This window comes from Chinchilla lanigera, unplaced genomic scaffold (genome assembly GCF_000276665.1).
Source record: "Chinchilla lanigera isolate Chin_1 unplaced genomic scaffold, ChiLan1.0 scaffold00028, whole genome shotgun sequence".
NCBI lineage: Eukaryota > Metazoa > Chordata > Mammalia > Rodentia > Chinchillidae > Chinchilla > Chinchilla lanigera.
The window spans coordinates 21,617,899-21,636,442 of NW_004955429.1; the positions used below are offsets into that span (position 1 = coordinate 21,617,899).

An 18,544-nucleotide genomic window follows, 5' to 3' on the forward strand; every position below is an offset into this window, starting at 1 on the left:
GGTTTCTAAGGTATCCTTAATCAAAACCTCATCCACTACCACTAGGCCCAAGGCTCCCCCACCTCCTACCGTTTAGACTGTATTGGCCAAGCTTCCAAGCCAACCTATTAGGTTACATCCAACCTTACCTAATTTTGCTCAAGTTCCTCAGGAACAATATTCCTTTCAAAAAATAAGTGGCAAATTTGACAACACCCTTGTCCAGGTGTCCTGTCCTCTCAGGGACCTCAAGCAGATCAACAGTCTAAAAACTTTTCAGATGACCCTGATAAGTACATTAACGTCGGTAAGAGACTTACTTGGACCTATAAACTAAACTAAAAAGATACAATGTTACTCTTAAATCAAACATCAACTTGTAATAAGAGACAACCAGCACTATAACCTGCTTCACTGATAAATATAATATTGTTAATTTTAAAAGGCCCAAAGTGAGACAGGCAAAAAACAAAAACAAAGACAAAACAGCCAGCTCCTACTACAGCCCAAGAGTCCCTGCACAGGATGGCTACTGACCTATCTCAACCAAACATCTAAAGAAAGATAAAAACAAAGTCTTCAGTTATTTTAAATTGTCAACTATTCATTAAAAAAAGACAAAAACCTCTCTGTCTTCTTAGATCATTTATAAGAGACACTGATAAATCATACGTCTCTAGCTCCTGATTCAATAAAAAGACACGTTATTGTTAAAAACAAGTTTATTACCCAGTCAGCCTCCAACATTTAAAAAAAGCTACAGAAGATGGTTTTTACTCCAAATAGCTCAATCAATACTTTAATAAAAATTGATGTCTCCACAGTTTATAATCAAGACCAAAAATAGACCAAAGAGAAAAAAAAAAAAAAAAAGACCAAGAACAAGTGGCTGCCTCAGTTACAACCTTAAACAATTAAACTCTGTGTCTGATTCTTGGGGCTCCCAAAAAGCTGAATGACTAAACTCACCACTACAAAAAGCCAGGCCACCTTTAAAAAGACTACAGTAAAAACCAACATGACAAGAGGTCCCCTACGCCATGCCCTGATTGCAGAAGTGACCACTAGGGGCTGGGGATTTAGCTCAGCAGCACAATGCCTGCCTGGCAAGCGCGAGGTTGTGAGCTCGATTCCTGGTACAGGAAAAAAAAAAAAAAAAGTGACCACTAAAACTCAGACTGCCCCTGAGACAAAAGTGGCAGAGGTCAGACCCATCTTACCAGTTAGCCCCACAAAACTAAAGTGCTCTGGGGCGCTGTCCGCCTTCTCCCTCTGGCCAGGCCATCATCTCCGCAGACGAGCCCCAGAAAATCAGGACTATGGAGAAAAGAAACAACTGCCTATTGCCAGCTGGCACGTGTCTCTCAGTCTTTCTTTCCAACCCTGGCCTCCCTTCCAGCTGTCATACTTTGATAAAAAGCCACTAAAAAGTATAAACAGCTCACTCTTTCTCACAGCCCTCATGCTATAACTGAGCTGGTTCCTCTTCACTCATTCCTGTCTAATGATGCCTAAAAGTCCAGTTCCCCTCCTGAGGAGAGACATCTTACCTTGTCTAAATGCTGTGATACACATACACACACTCTCTTCAGGCAACCCCGAGTCTTGCTTCCATCACCCCCAGTAATAGCGTCAAATTGTACCTCTCTAGTGGATCAGCGACCCGTCACCTTCAACACCCCACCGGCAGCCAAACTTTCAACACAGTGAACCTTCTCAGGGATTGCAGTGGGCCCCAGCTATAACCGGTGCAGACTGGGAACCGTGTAGGAGACCCAACCTCAGCTGCTTGGGAATGTGTGGCTCTGCAGAAGAGTTGGGGTGGTTACGAGGAGCCTTCTGCAGGGAAGTGGGTGTCTGGGGTTGTGGGAGTTTGGTATTTAATTATTTACCTCTTTGAACTGTGAAGGGAGTTTGGCAGTAATGATAAATGGAAGAGAAGGAGTCAGTGGGGAGCGCCAGGCTGACAATTTGCGAAAAGAGGACTGTATTTCCCTGTTCCCATCCTCTTCCCTTTGCGTGTTCTATGGACCATTTCCCCACTGCTCCAGACCTCACACTGTTCGCCTAGAAAAGCATACGGAGTTAAACATATATACAGCCTCTCCTAGCTGTAAAATCATTTTATTCCTCCATGTCACTCTTTCAGTTATCTGAACATCAAAGAGAACTACAGAGGTTAAAGTGAGCAAGTAACTTCCTTTGAATTGCAAGACAAACTTGTTGAATTTTACTGCTTACTGCATACGTGTCATGAAATGCAAGGCAGCCAGTTCAGCATGGTCCCCGCAAGTGCACAAATGCATGTCCACTGTGTAAATAACATGTCTCCCTTCACCGCCTGCATCAGTGACCTTCAAACTCATCGTCCACCTGTTTTGCTGCAGTCAGTTCTTTAATGGGGACAACAATATTTATACCTTGAACACAGGAGATTGGGGTCCTGTTCCAGATACACAGTTAACACTCGGACTTGTAGATCACTTAGAACTGGCCTCCTGGCCAATTGCAATAGACAATTTGAGTGCACTGAAAATATTCAGGTATGCAAAAAATTAAATAAACCTTCTACACACACGTGGAAGTACATCTTGCAAATTGCGGGAAACATGTTCAGATTATTTCTGCCAAGGCACAGGCTGTGTTTACCAGCCCCATCTAATAAGGAGCGACTTGTCTCTGAGCCTCACAAGATGCAAGCACACTCAACGGAAAGATGCATGTTCTTAGCGTGAATGCCGTAAACCTGTGCCGTGAAGCCTACAGCAGACTTGCTGGGTGTCCAGCAATGGTGGGTGAGTGGTAACCTCATCATCCTCTTGCTGCTAGACATCCTGAATATCCTTACGTGCTCATCCAGTAATCATGGTGCTCTGCATCTAGATTTGCTGCTGTATATCCCACTTAAATATCTTTGATTGGCATAACATGGACAAGCAGAGAGAAAAGTCCATTTCCCTCCAGGATCTCCCAAGTAGCCAGGAGATGCTTCCTCCTGGCTGGTCCCAGACTTGATGGCATGCGGTAGTCAACCCAGCCACCAGGGCAGGACCTCCAACGGAAGAGTCTCTTAGAAGGCAAAATATGGTGACCGTGGTCTTCCATCTCAAACACTGCTCACACCTCTCTTCTCGGCACAAGATGAAGGTCTCTTGAAGGGTAGCACTCTCAGGTAGGTGCTTGTGCCACTGAGCTATATCGCCAGCCCCTGGGTAGTGCTACCAGTCAAACGCAAGGATCACTCAGATCTCCTGCTCTCTTTTTATCCCTTGGTCTCTTTGGCTGCATCGTGGGGCTTAGCAAGACAGACCTGACACCTGAAAGACTAATCGGGGGGAAAGCTGAGCAGGCTGGTTTCAGCTCCTCCTCGGAGTCTTTCAGGTGGCGAGACTGGCTGCTGGAAGAGTCGGGGTGTTCAGCCAGAAGGAAAGAAGAACGGTGGCTGTATTTCTGTCTCCTCCAATGGCCATGCCCTATATTCTGGCCAAAGATGGAGAGCTGGCCGACAAGAGGAATTTCCTGTGTTTCTGCCCCATGGGTGCTGCTTCCTGCCCGACTTTCTGACACCAGCCTGCTGCCAGAGCCGTGCTGTTTGCGTTCAGTTTGGCCAAACACTCGGATTTTAATTAACTGATTGCTATTCCAAGAACCAACATCAAATACTTTTCTGATCTTTCATGGTGAAGCAGAAACCAGTGGGTAGAGGGGACAGGAAATAGCCCTGCTCCCAAACCCTGCTGGCTTTGCTGGGGGTGGGGGGTAGAAACACCCCGTAAACCACGGGGCAGTCATTTATTAGAAATAATGTCACTGAAAGGGAAGTTGCCATGGTATCGTGGCCTCCGGCTGAGCTCAGTCTACTGGGGAGGGGCGGGAAGGTTGCGTTCCGCCTTCCCCTGAATAAACTTCAGCTTGACTCTCATCATGCTGGTAAATCACAGCACAGGGAAGCTAGTGACTATTTGGTGAAAAAGGTGATTCAGGTCAGGTTGCTTCTCAATCTAGTTGAGTGACTGTGGCAACATGTCGGGGTCAGAGAAGTAAGTCAGAAGCTGAAACAAAAATGACCTAATTGCTTTGCCATATAAGCTCGTATTTAAAAATGAGAGGCACAACAGAAAAGATTGCATCACCAAAGTTTTAAAGCCTTGGTTACTGCAAGTAAATACAGCAACAAACCTGGAGAGAAATTCCATCCGAGTTGAAGTGAATGCCGTCTCGGCTTTCCTCACAGAGGGTAGAGGCACCGGCTGACTGGCAGGGACAGCGTTTGAATTCTTTCTGCCTGATGTCGCTGTGAGGTGACATGCAGCTGGGCGTTCCAACCCCCGGGGTGTGGATTCGGATCAAACCTGTGTGTGGATTTGTTTTTCATTTAAAGAGAAAAAATTTTCAACACGAGATAATAAAAGAGTAACAGTGGTTAATATATTACATATTGCTATCTTAAAATTAGTTACTCAGAGTACAAGATATAGGCATTTAACTGTCCAAACTATATGAGCACAAACCTTTCTTTTCAATGAAATAAGAATTTAGTAGTGTAACTGTCTTAACTATCTTGCAGATGTATGTATTTTACTGCTTTCCCTTCCTTCTTTTCTCCTTTCCCCATCCCAGCTTCTCTTACCTTTGAACAGTTTCTTCCCATTTTACAATATCTATTGCACATTTTTAAATCTTATTTACTCTTTAGTTTCTCATACTACGGAGACAATACGACGTTTACACACGTGAGTCTGGTTCATTTCACTTATAAGTATGGTCTCGAGCTGCATCCATTTACCTATAAAAGACTCTAGGTTATCCTTTATGGCTGAGTAGTACTCCATTGTATAAAAAGACCACATCTTTTCTATCTATTTCTTTGTTGATGGGCATTTGGGTTGTTTCCAAGACTTAGCTATTACAAATTGTGCTGCTATAAACATGGGTGTACATGTAACACAGTGGTACAATGTTTTTTATTATTCTGGGAAGATACCCAGAAGGAAAATTGCTGGGTCAAATAAGACCTCCAATTCTAGTTTCTTGAGGAATCTACAAACTGATTTCTACAGTGGTTGCACCAGTCTACACTCCCACCAACAGTGGAGAAGGGTTCCTTTTTCCCTACAGCCCCTCCAGCATTTGTTATTGGTTGATTTCTTAATGGTAGCCATTCTTTCTGGGGTGAGATGGAATCTCAGTGTTGTTTTAATTTGTATCTCTTGAATGACCTGTAATGTGGAACATTTTTTCATATATTTATTTGCTGTCTGTATTTCTTTATCTGAAAAATGTGTATTCATCTCAGATGCCCATTTTTAAAGTGGGTCTTTAAACTTGGGAGGTCTGATTTTTTGGGTTGTTTATATGTTCTTGATGGTAATCCTTTGTCTGAGGAATAGATGGCAAACTTTTTCCCACACTGTGGGTTGTCGCTTCACCTTGTTGGTGGCTTCTCTTGCTGTGAAAAACCTTTTAACAAGATGAGAGCCCAGTTGTTGATTCTTTGTGGTAGTTACTGTACATTCAGGGTTTTATTCATAAAGTCTTTACCTATACCAATGTCTTTGAGAGCTTTACCTATTCTATCTTACAGCAGATTTAATGTTTCTGTTTTAAAATTTAGGTCTTTGATCCATTTTGATTTTAGTTTAGTGCATGGTGAAAGATATGGGTCTCATTTTAATCTTCAGCATGTGCATTTTCCCAGCACCATTTAGTAAAGAGGCTGTCTTTCTTCCAGTGAATGTGTTTGGCACTTTTGTCAAAGATAAGGTGGCTGAGTATGTCTGGAGGTGTTTCTGCATCTTCTAATCTGTTCCATTGATCTTTGGGTCTGTTTGTTGTTGTTGTTGTTGTTTACCAGTCTCATGCTGTTTTTATCACAGTAGCTTTATAGTATAATTTCAAGTCAGGGATTGTGATGCCCCTTGCTTTACATATGTTGCCCAGAACTGCCTTTTCTATTCTATGTCTCTTCTTGTTCCAAATGAATTTTAGCATTGTTTTCTCTAAGTCTGTGAGCTATGCTATTGGAATTTTGATCAGCATTGCACTAAATCTGTAAAACAGTTTTCAAAGTATGGCCATTTTCACTATACTGGTTCTTCTTACCCAAGAGCAAGGGATATCTTTCCATGTTCTGATACCCTCTTCAATCTTATTTTTCAGAGTACTGTTGTTTTCAATGTAGAGTCTTTTACATCCTTCATTAAACTGGTTCCTAGGTAGTTCATTTTTTGGATGCTATTGTGAAAGGTACTGTTTTCCTAATTTTTCTCAGTGAGCTTGTTATTCACATACAGGAAGACTGTTGATTTTTGAGGGTTGATTTTGTATCCAGCTATGCTTTTGAATTTGCTTATTAAATCTAGCAGCTTTTTAGTGGAGTTTTTGGGGTCTTCTGTGTAGAGTATCATGTCATCCACAAATACTGATAATTTAACTTCCTTTCCTATTGTTTTTCCTTTTATTTATTTCCCTTGTCTAATTGCTCTAGCTAAAGTTTCCAGGACTATACTGAATAAGAGTCGAGACAGTAGACATCTTTGTCTTGTTCTTGATTTTAGATTGAAAGCTTTCAGTTTTTCTCTGTTTAGTATGATGTTGGCTGTTGATTTGTCATAGATGGCTTTTATCAGATTGAGATAAAGACCATCTATTCCAGTTTTCTGTAGGGTTTTTTTTATCATGAATGGGGTGCTGGACTTTGTCAAAAGCTTTTCCTGCCTCTATTGAGATGATCAATGGTTTTTGACACTGGCTCTGTTAATATGGTGTATTACATTTATTGACAGCCATATGTTGAATCATCCCTGCATCCCCGGGATGAATCCCACTTTGTCATGGTGTATAATCTGTTTGATGATTTGCTCATTCTATTTACCAGTATCTTATTGAGGATTTTTAAATCTATATTCATTAGGGAGATTGGCCCGCAATTCTCTTTCTTGGTTGGGTTGTTCTCCAGATTTAGTATCAAGGTAATGCTTGTTTCCAGGAATGGGTTTGGGAGTATTGCTGCCCTTTCAATTTCATTAAAGAGTTTGAGAACTAGTGGCATTAGGTCTTCTCTGAATTTCTTATAGAATTCAGCGGTGAATACATCAGTGCCTGGGCTTTTCTTTGTTGGTAGGTTTTTAATTATATCTTTGATTTCATTGATTGATATTGGTTTATTTAGTATTTTTATATCTTCTTAAGAGGATATAAAATAATGGTAGTTGGTAATTGAGGGTATGAATGGTAATAATGGTGTGAATTTAGTAATTCATATGTATCTAGAAACCTGTCCATTTTTTCTGCATTTTCCGTCTTATTAGAATACAAGTTCTCAAAATAGGTATAGGATTCATTGTGATTTCAACCTTTTCATTCCTAATTGCTTGGATTTGAGTTTTTTTCTTTCCTTTTTTTGATAAAGTTGGCTAAGGGTTTGTCAATTTTATTTAATCTTTCAAAGAACCAGCTCTTCAATTCATTGCTTTTGTATTGTTTTCTTAGTCTTGAATGCATTAATTTCTGCTCTGATCTTTACAATTTCCTTTCTCCTATGCACTTTTGGCTTAGCCTGCTCTTCTTTTTCTAGAAGTTTGAGGTTCAACGTTAAGTTGTTTACTTGCACTTGTTCTGTTCTCCTGATATAGGTATTTGCTGCCATAACTTTCCCTCTTACGACTGCTTTCATTGTGTCCCATATGTTCCAGTGTGTTGTATCATTATTGTTTAATTGTAGAAACTGTCTAATTTCTTCTTTAATTTCATCTGTGATCCATTGGTTGTTCAGGAGAGTGTTGTTTAATTTCCATATGCTTATGGGGTTGTTATGGTTTCTTTTACCATTAATTTCCAATTTCATTGTACTATGGTCAGATAATTTCTTGGGATAATTTCAATTCCTTTGCATTTACTTATGTGTGCTCTATGAGCTAGTGTGTGGTCTATTTTGGAGAACATCCTATGTGCAGCTGAGCAGAATGTGTATTCTGATGTTGTGGGGTAGAACACTCTGTAGACATCTACTAAGTCCATTTATTCAAAAGTTTGGTTCAGTTCTAATATTTTATTGTTGATATTTTGTCTAGTTGATCTGTCTTTTTGTGGCAGCGGGGTATTGAAATCCCCCAATACAATTGTATTGGTGGTTATTTGACTTTTCATGTCTGTTAATATTTGTTTCATATAGTTGGGTGCACTGGTATTTGTGGCCTATATATTTATGATTGTTATCTGTTCCTCTTGGATTTTTCCCTTTATAAGGATGTAGTCACCTTCTTTGAATCTCTTAATCAGTCTTGACTTGAAATTCATTTTTTCAAACAGAATAGCTGTCCCTGGTTTTTTTTGAGTTCCTGTTGCATGGAGTGTTGTTTTCCATTCTTTGACTTTCAGTCTATGAATTTCCTTTTTAATTAACTGTATTTCTTCTATGTAATAGATTGTTGGATCTTGCTTCAGATCCATTCTGTGTCTTTTGATTGGTGAATTGAGACTATTAACATTGATGGTTATACCTGATAATGTATTGACTTATTCTTGGCATATTATTTTCCTGTTGTTGACTACCCCCCTTTCTCTCCCTCCCTCTGTTTAATTGTTTGTCTTGCCTGGTGGATTCCTTCTGTTGGCATTCATGGAGTTGTAGCCCTTTTTATCTCTTTCTACAATGTCCTTCAAAATATTTTGGAGTGCTGGTTTGGTGATTGTAAATTTGCTTAGCTGTTCTTTGTCATGGAAGTATCTTATTTCTCCATCACTTTTGAAAGACAGTTTTGCAGGGTACATCAGTCTGGGTTGAAGGTTGTTTTCTTTTAGAACTTGAAACACTTCACTCCAAGCTCTCCTTGACTTGAGATTTTGTGCTGAGAAGTCAGCTGTAATTCTGATGAGGTTTCCTTTGGGATGATTTATTTCTTTCTCTGACAGCTTTTAAGATTCTATTCTTGTGTTGAATTTCTGGAAGCTTGACTATGATATGCCTGGCTGTACATTTTTTTATCATGGTTAATTGGAGTTCTATATGCGTCACTTAAATGTATGTCAAATTCTTCTACCCTACCAGGGAAGTTTTATGCTGTGACATCCGTGAACAGTCTTTTTATATAATTTTGCTATCCCCTGCTTTTTCATTGACTCCAATCACTCTTAAGTTGTTCTTCTTTGCATCATCTAGCAGCTGCTGCACTGATTTCTCATGATCCCTTGCTATTTTTAAGAAATCTTTCTTTTCGTGGTTGCTAGCCACAAGCCTGTCTTCTATATCTGAGATCCTATCCTCACATTGGCTTAATCTGCTGTGAGAACTTTCAATGGAATTTTTATTCTCCTGGATATCTGCTTGAATCTGTCTTATGGACTCCATTTCTTTCCTATGCTGAGCATTCATAGCTTCCACAATTTTCTTAAGCTCCACTATTTTTTTTTTATCTGTAGCTCCTCTAGAGTCACTAAGCATGGTTTCATTGTGGACACCATCTCTGCAGGTATCTGAGAAATTATTTCTGATATAACTTTTTCTAGAGCCTCATTCAGTTGCTTTATTATTACAACTTCAGAGAGAACAGGTGGGTGGCTTTTACATTGTCCCACCTCATTGCCCCCTAGATTTGCCTCTGGTGAACTGGATGTCTGGCATTGCGTCTTGTTTAAGCATCTTCTCATTTTCTTTTTTCCTTTTTTTTTTTTTCTTTTAGTTTAATTCCTGGGGTGATGCTTGTAAATTGCCTATGGTGGGTTGCTTTATTGCTAGTATTTAGAACCCTTAGGACATGACTATTTTCTGAGGTATCTTGCAGGTGTAGCTAGTGTCTTGGTTACTTTTCTCTTACTGCTGAGACAAAATACCTAATGCCAAAATGAAGGAAGGAAAGGTTTATTTAGCTTACAGTTTGTGGAGATTTCAGTCCATACTTGGCTGGCTCCAAGGCAGAAGGCAGCAAAGCAACAAGAGCAAAGCAGAGAATGGCAGCAGAACAACAAAGCAGCCAGAGCAAACCAGAGGAATGGCAGCAAGCAGCTTCTTTCCCTGCCTTACACTGTAAACAGGTACCCCCACCTAAGGGGCGTGTAGCTCTCACATAATCTCCATGCCCTCCTCTTCCACAGGCTCAGGATGTATACAAAGTAAGCACCCTGGCTTCCTGCTGAGTCACTTAACCAAACCGCTAGACTCCCCAAGTTGACACAATGTATCAACCATAACAGCTAGTTTTTGGGTTCTGAGAGTGTTGCAAGAGCCTACCTCTTCAATTTGTTGGGGTGAGAAGTTATTGCCTGTTTGGCTCAGCCCCTGGTTCTTTGGCACTGTGCCACAGTATTTTCTATGACCTTTAGTCAATCTGGAGTACCAGGAAAAAGGGCTGTTTAGAACAATTATGCCACTTTTTGCTAAAGAGGTATCATCAGCAATAACAATAGCATCAAACAGCCTAGAAAATGACAAACTGAGGTAACCATTAATTTGCCACCTTTAACTATATCAACTAGTTTCGTGGTTATACAACAAAATCCAAGACAAATCAGAAAATTAGATGCAGTATATAATCCTTGATGTACCAATTTTTTTCTCAGTGGTTAAAGTTCAAAAGGGGTCAGGGAGAAAAGAGAGAAACAGAAGAAGGGGAGGAGATTAGAACTAAGATTGAAAGACAAAGAAGAATTATGCTAACTTTGGAAAACTTTGCAGAAGAGTGGAGGGAAAGGGAAGGAAGAGAAAAAGAACGGAACAGAACAACAACCACAAAATGGCTAGAAACCACATTCACACTTATATAAAAACAAGATAAAACAATGAAGGGGGGGACAAAAACAAAAACAAAACTACAACAACAAGAGCAAAACAGAAACAAGAGAAAAAATGTCCACTTCCAGGTTTGTCTCTGCTGTCACTGGTAGACAACATGTGGGACAGAGTCCTGATCCATACTGATCTATCCCAGCAAGCCAGCAGTAGCTTTTTGGCAGGGTAGTACATAATCTCATCAAGCCTGTACCTTCTGACTGAGACCAGACTCATTCAACCTACAGTCATCAGTATAACTTTCAGGGGCCTGAGACCAGCTGGCAGGTGCTAGATGGAGCCAATAGCTGCTCTGAGCTCTGAGCCCAGCCAGCCCCTGTCCAAGATGCACCCCAGCCAATTGTTCTTTCCTGTGTAGGACAATTGAGCCCTCCACACTCACCACCAACTAGTGCAGTCCTTCATGTCCACTGCTCCCCTTCATGTCACTGCTGTGTCTCTGTGGTGACCTCTGGGGTCACTAGCAGTCACCTTATGTCTGCAGATTTGAACCTCTCCTCCCCTACAATGAGTCCTGTCAGGGAGAAGGAGCCACTGGCTGCCTACTTTTTCTTCGTTGAAGTTTCACTTTCTCTTTTGGGCTTCAGTTCTTGCTTCAGAGCCTTCTTGGGTCCAGGGGACCCACTGCCCTCCTTCTTGTCTTTCTCGTGTTGCTGCATTCCAGTCTCTCTGCTTACCACTCCACCATCTTGGTGCTCCCCTCTGGAACTGCTTTTAAACTGTCCTAGAAGTCTTGTGTCTGTAAGGATCTGGCCTCTAGTCTCTGCGGAAGAGCCTCACCCTCCTGATTAGATTAACAAACATCAGCTCCTTTTCTTCTGCAGAGACCTGTCACCCTGGAGATACAGGAAACACGTAACTGCACATCCACACAAAGTAGTCTCAGGCCCCTCTGGAGAGTGAAAGTCTGCCCCCTCCTACCTGCATGACATCCAATTTGTGGTCCTCAAAATTCAGTGAATAGCAACAATAATACCCACTCTATTCTTTTCTATTCCTAGCTACCAAATTATCCAAAATGCAGCAGCTTATAACCACAAACACATATTCTAACACAGTTTCTGAGGAGTGGTCAGGGATTCATGTGCAGTTTCACTGGGAGGACCCAGTTCAAGAGGAAGCAGCTGAGGTGTTGGTTGGGTCCAGCGTCACCAAAAGCTCAACTTTGGTTGGAGAACCAGCTTCCATGATGGCTCACTCAAGGGACAATGGCCAGGAGGTCTTCGTTCCTTGCCTCACTGGTCTGTCTCTCTCTCCACAGTCCACTCGGATGGTCTTGTGGGTGGCAGCCAGCCTTTTCTCCCAGAATAGCCATCCCTTTTGTAGCATGCCTGGGCAATGACACAGCATCCCCTCTGCACTTTTATGCCAGCCACATGGACCAGCACTGACGACCACAGGAGACAACTCTTATTCATGGGCAGAAGGAGGAGCTGAAGATAAGCGCACAGCCTGGGAAGGAAGCAGGTCTACCCAGTAGAAGCACCATAGAGAGGAGTCATCATCATTATTCAGCCAACACAAAGCATCCCAGTTTGCACAGAAGGAAGAACTGATAGACAACACACACAACAATGGTTCAAATGAGGACACCATCCAGCTCACCCAGCATTCATCCCAATTTCCAACCAAGACAGTTATTTCAAGTGCCTGACATGTGCTGAGCACCGCTCTGGTTCCTTAATCCACAAAGCAAGACTCCAGCCCCATGCACGGGAGGCTCTCAGACCACTAACACGGGCCCAGTGCGCATGCGGACTATGCAACGTGGCAGCATGCAGGGAGTGCTGGGACGGAAGAGGGAGCTGGGAGCAGCTGAGGGGCATGCAGAGTGCAGTGCAGGCGCCGGTCACTGCACAGCCGGGCAGCCTCACAGAGGAGGGGACTGGGAGGAGGGGAAGAGGGGCTGGGGGTGGCCAAGCAGACAGCTGGAGGAAAATACCAGGCTAGAGGAAGTAGAGCTTCAGCCCAAAGTGAGATCGTGCATCATACATTAGAAAGAGAGCAGCCAAGCCAGCTGGGGAAATGACTTCGGAGTGAAAGAGGTAAGTGGAAGGACAAGGCCATGCAGGGGCTCGCAAGCTGTTTGCGGCAGCCTCCTCACACACTCCCCCTGCAGGGAAAGTAATGAGCCAGCATGGGCTGCTGGGACCTGCAGGCCGGGCCAAAGCCAAGATGCCCCGGGGCTCCACCCCAGGAAAGCAGAGCAGGGCCAGCAGGCAGTTGCAGGCTGCAAGACACCCCGTGGCCCTGGACCTTGCCCCCCAACTTTCCTCCATCTCCCCTGCTCTTGACTACTCACTGGCATCACAGTCTGAGCCACTCCCAGCCTCCTCTGGGTGAGGTCTTCCCTGCAGGAAAATCCTACATAAAACTTTGCTCTCTGAATCCCAGCCTGACATCTGTCTTGAGGACCCAGACCCCCGGGCTAAGGCCACTGATAGCTGCCACAGTGCACGCAGCAAGCAGGGAACAGTTACTGTCAGAGGCTCCCTCTGGGCACACTGTGAAGTGAGCCCTAGGGAAAACAAGAACTGAAGCAGGAGACCAGGCGGGTGCTGCAGAGGTCACACATGAGGCGACGGCAGGACTCGGGGGTCAGATTCTGGGTGTATTCTGAAGACAGAACCAACAGGCTTCCTGCAGGATTAGACATGCAGTCTGAGGAGAAGGTGGGTGAAGGATTCGGGGCCTAAGAAGCTAGAACAAAGGAGTCAGCATCCCAGATGGGGGAGCCGGGGTGGAGCAGCTTTGGGGAGCTCAGACACAGCAGGTAGGAGGTTTCCTGGACACCCAAGTGAAGCTTTCGGGTGGGGCCTGGATAGACCCGAACACAGCTCAGGAGAACAGTCCGGGAACTGCGACACATGGGTGCATTTCAGCAGGAGAGCAGGAGGGATGGCGTAGAGGTAAGGAAGAGCTAAGGTCCAGGACAGTACCACATCACAAGACGACCCGGCTGTGGAGACGCCGCAGAGGAGGAGGACAGACGGGAAGCAGGAGGAAGCCAGGAGAGGGTCGCGGGAAGCCCGGGAGGCCCTGCAAGGACAGCATGGGCCATCGTGCTGGCAGGCTCCTGAGGGTGCGCTGTGCCACTCAAGAACTGGCCGCGGTGCTGGGCAGTGTGGAGGTCACTCACAGAGACCAGCTATGTGCGGTGCTCCGCCGTCATCCCCTGGGACGCAGGCCCGGACCACCCCGACTCCTGACGGCCAGCACAGCTGCCCTGACCCTCCCTGCTGTCCCCGGGCAGAAGGCACAGCCTGCTGATGCTTCAAGCCACTCCCTGCAACTTGAGAGTGGAGCCGGAGCCTGGGTGGAGACCAGCGGTCTCCAGGGCTCTCTAGAGTGTTCTCCAACCGCAGGAAGTTGCTCCGGGAGGGGAAGGGCTCGTCCCTGGGCACGGCGGCCTGAGTCTCAGAAGGAAGAGCGCTGGGCCGGGCCTTGGCCCCAGCTCAGCTAGTGACCAGCTCTGGCCGCTTGCACGGCGCCTCACCCTTCCTGCCTGGGCCGCTTCAGTTGTGGATAAGGGGCTCGGGCGAACTGCACGTAGAACCCCCACAGTCACCATGCACGTGGGGTGACCTTCCCACACACTGCGGCTTCCGATCGACCTAATTTTACCATAAGAAATACAAAGAGGGCTGAGATGCAGTTCAGAGGTGGAGCACAGGCTCGGCATGTGTAAGGCCCTCGGTTCAGTCCCCAATAGAAAGAAAGACGAGAGAGATAGAGGGAGGGAGGAAGGGAGGGAGGAGAAAGGAAAGAAAAGAAAGAAGGGAGAGAATTTTTTCCTAAAAGGAAGAAAAATAATATAGGGCTTATTTCTACCACCTAGTGCTGAGCAGTGCGTGGGCCCCCGGAAGGGCGGGCTCAGCGTCTCTGGCGCGGCCAGACAGGGCACCCTGGCAGCAGGAAGAGAACTCAGAGCTGAGAGAATCCTGCCCACCAGCCCCTCTCCTGACTTGGAGGACGGATCAGCTGGGAGCTGGTGGCAGCCCTGGAGCAGCTCTGGCTGTGGGAGCAGGCTCTCTGGGAATCACTGAAGACTCTGAGGCCACAGGGGGACACCGGCCCCGGGGCTCCCGCGGCTGCGTGTTGACGTGTTACATCAGGTCACTGTGGGAGGGGGTCAGACCTGTGGGACACCCAAGCCCACAAGCTGTGCCCCGCTAACAAAGCAAGAGAAGCCAAAGCAGAGGGAGACGGGCCGTTTAGACGTTTCTGCCTCCGGAAGACACGGCACGCAAGACTTAGAAAGGCAGCCCGGTCCTCTCCGCCCCTCGCCTCCCTTTAGAAGGCCCGGCGCCTGCAATTGCCGCCATCGGCCACGAGATGGGAGTGAAGGAAAAGACAAAATTCTCAACCGCAGAAAAGTACCTAATCAAGGCAGAATGAAAGTTACAAAAACAGGTATCTTTAAAACACACACACAGGCCGGGCGTGGAGGATCGTTGCGAGTTTGAGGACAGCTTGGGCTACAAAGCGAGCTCAAGGCCGGCCTGCACATAGTGAGACCCTGTGTCAAAAAGGCCAAAAAAAAGAAAGAAAGAAAAAACCCACACACAGCAACATAAACAAGAGGAAGGCTAAAGGCTAACTCCTGCAGAAAATAGGTAATCAGTTCTTTAAGAGACACCCCATTCAGAGCTGCCTAATTTAGGATTCTAAAGCCAGTCCAAAGTCATAGCTTATCTGGGCAGGTTTTTGATAGTTCTCAGGCATAGCAGCAATACTTACGCTGGCGGTAGGTGTTACCGTCCTGGGCGACTTCTCAGGCCCTCCTGTGTGCTGGTCTCCCTAAAAATGCAGGTTCGGTGTCTGCTGTTTGAAACGCACTGTCCGATAGATTTTAACGCGGTGTCTTTGGTCGCCCCACTCTGGCCAGCAGTTCTTAACGCTTGGGGACTGAAAAAAGAGATGGATAATGTCTGAACAAAGGTCAGAGGAGTCGCTTTCCGCGGGTCTGCCTCCTTCACTGGGTCATGACTCCTGTGGCCGGTGTTGGTGACATGGGCCAGGGAGCCATGCGTCCTGCGTCCTTGCGTGAGGCTGCAGGTGCGCAGGGCGCTGGACTGAGGCACGCCCGCCGCCATTCTAGCAGCCCACAGCTTGGGACCTCCGAGCCCACTGCAGCGCAGGACTTGGTACCCACGCAAGGGCTCCGTGGCTCTCGGGACCAACACCCAAGCAGAAAGAAGGCAAGCCTCACACCCAGGGTTATTGGAGTTGGGGCCAGCCCGCACCCCACTGCAGGGGGAGCTGGCTGATGCATGGGCCAAGTTTCTGAAGGGCAAATTCCAGCCTGTGGGTGAATCTCTTCCCGGCAGTCTGCCCACCTAAAACATCATGTGTAACTCAGGGGGAAAAAACGTACTTGGCAATCCAAAGACCTCGCCATTGGAAATCCTTTGTTGAAAGATGTAAGTAACCCTGAAATGAGAGCGTTAGGATGGACCCTGAGAAATCACCCCATCTAAGCAGAACAGCCCTGAAGTCCTGGCAGTCAAAACAAAGCAAGGGCCTTGACTTTTCCCCTTTCATCCAGCTTCCAGAGGAGAGCTGATCACTCACGACATTTTTTAATAATGGCTGACTGTAGATTAAAATGGACCTGCTCCAATTCCAGCTCTTCCCACCTGGCCGTGTGAGTTTAAGTGAGCTCTCAGAGCTTCGCTGGCCCCATTCAGCAAGTGACTAGTAGACTGTGAGCAAGCCAGAGGTGTTTCAGAGCTTGGGTGGGACGTGCGTGAATACCCGTGCTGGGCTCCATAGATAATCGGCCACTATTCATCTCCTGCCTTCCCCAGGGGAATGGTTGGTTTATCATCCTAACGGACACTACATCCGAAATGTAGTGCTCAAGGGTGTGGAACATTTCATTTCCCTCCCATCGACCTCACAAAATGTAAAAGTCACCGTGTCGTATGGAATACACAGCTGGACATTCACAGAGGTGACTGACCGAGAAGTGATTCTCTCAGCCCGGAGTAGGACTTTGTTTTACATAAAAACCCAAGCCTTTTCTTTGCAACTAAGGGCAGACTGCATCTGATGTTGTTTGTCACTTTGCCCAGAGTTATTGATAGTTTTATAAAATGACATCAGGGTTAACGTCCCTAGAAGCACATGAGGCGTGAACTCCCCCAAGCTGGGCCCAGACCCATTGTAGCGACTGAATTTCTGGGATCCCCATGCTAAGGGGTGGGTGGAAGCCACAGAGAGTTGTGTTAGTGTTACTGCACACTGTGTGATTTAAAAACACGTGTGGTGCTTTCACTTCAGCAGAGTAAAGTGAGATTAAAACACCATGTGTAAACGCAAGGGGAGGCACCGAGTCTGACTGAGTTGGGCGTCCCTGCCTGCAGCTGCCACTTCCGGGCCACAGGGGCCTCAGGAGTCACCCTGGCCTCCTCCCCGTGCCTTCCACCTCAGAACGGGCCCTCCCGTGGGGAGCCCCAGAGGCTACCCTCAGCGTCTCCTCCGTGCACCCAGGCAGGAGATCGCCTTCATTCTTAGAAGCAGCCAGCTTTGGGGGAGTGTTGGACAGCACAGCTTCCCTCCAGCCCCCAGGGGAGGTCCCTCACTTTTCCCCCTCGCCTGAACTGATTTCCCCTCCAGCTTCGGCCCACAGAGCTCAGGCCACTTCCTCCACTCTCGCTGCCCGTGCTGGGGGTGTTGGGTGGGGGAGGAAGCCTGGGGCCGACCCGCTTCCCGTCTCTCCCCTCCTTTCCCTCCCACCAGGGCCAGGCATCTGCGGTGCTTGGGGCACACTTCTGCTGACACACACAATGTGCAGAGCATATGAATGCACCTCACACTGATTGTGAGAAAACAGTTTCCAAGACCCAGAGAGTCCTCGAGTTTCTCCAGGCTCCTCCATTCCTAGAGGTCGGGAAAACACAGGTCTTGAGACCGGTGACTCCAGCACCTTCTCCTTTTAAAGGGAAACAGGGAAAAACCCCAAACCCTTAAAGAACCTAGGGCTACTGTAGGAGCTCGGAGGCCATCAGATGACCAAGCAAGGCCAGAGAAGCAAGGTGATTGCTCCTTAGAAAGCCTTTTCTAAGTGAGAGAGCGGGGCCTATACTCCTGTTGCAGGGATGGCTGAGGCAGTCCAGATGGTCGGCCCTGGACTTCTCGAGTAGCTCTTGGTCTCCTAGGGAAATTATGAACAGAGGCTCCAGAGAGAAAACCATCTATGGGCCAGTGTGAAGCTGCCAGCAGACGCTGATACTGTGAACTTGGAACCCAGGGGCTGTGGGAAGTGGGTGTCCTGGAAGCCAGGGCTTTGTGTGTCTACTGTGCCGGCGTGTGCAGGATGACACAGGGTGCCGTACACCTCCAGTTTTTAACACTGCTGTCCCCTCGACCTTGAGCTGCATGTAGGAGGGGCTGAGCGCCCTTCCAGGGGCTCATCTGTGACCTTGTGTCTCCCAGAACCAGGCTGGGCAGCTGATGCCGGGTAATTCCTTCTCTCTGGGCACAGAAACAGTGGCTCCTCCACTCACAATCTTGGTTCATTCCATCATTCTGGAAAAGATGGCAGAGTTCGTGTTCGGGAGGGCAAGATGGCCGTGGTTGTCTTCCTCACCGATGCAGAGTCTGCAAACACAAGCAAATCTTGCCAAACACTGCCGTTTGCGAACGAAGTTGTTCACACACAGAAGTGTTTGTGTGCTGCAGTGCACTGCAGTTCCTTTACTTTACGAAATGCCCGGCAGCATCCCTCACCTTCACCCGTCAGATGCCAACTGTGTCCCCACCCCAGCGGTGACC

At 46.4% G+C, this 18,544-nt stretch overlaps 1 protein-coding gene across 1 annotated transcript; it reads right to left on the minus strand.

Annotated features, from left to right (window-relative positions):
* Window positions 1-1,245: 1,245 nt before the first annotated feature.
* Window positions 1,246-15,861, minus strand: LOC102027213. The gene is made up of 4 exons (XM_005387268.1): window positions 15,524-15,861; window positions 13,905-14,161; window positions 4,159-4,331; window positions 1,246-1,296 (listed from the first exon to the last, which is right to left on the minus strand). Exons 1-4 carry the CDS (start codon window positions 15,859-15,861, stop codon window positions 1,291-1,293), a joined length of 774 nt encoding a protein of 257 aa, XP_005387325.1. The 3' UTR covers window positions 1,246-1,290.
* Window positions 15,862-18,544: the final 2,683 nt, after the last annotated feature.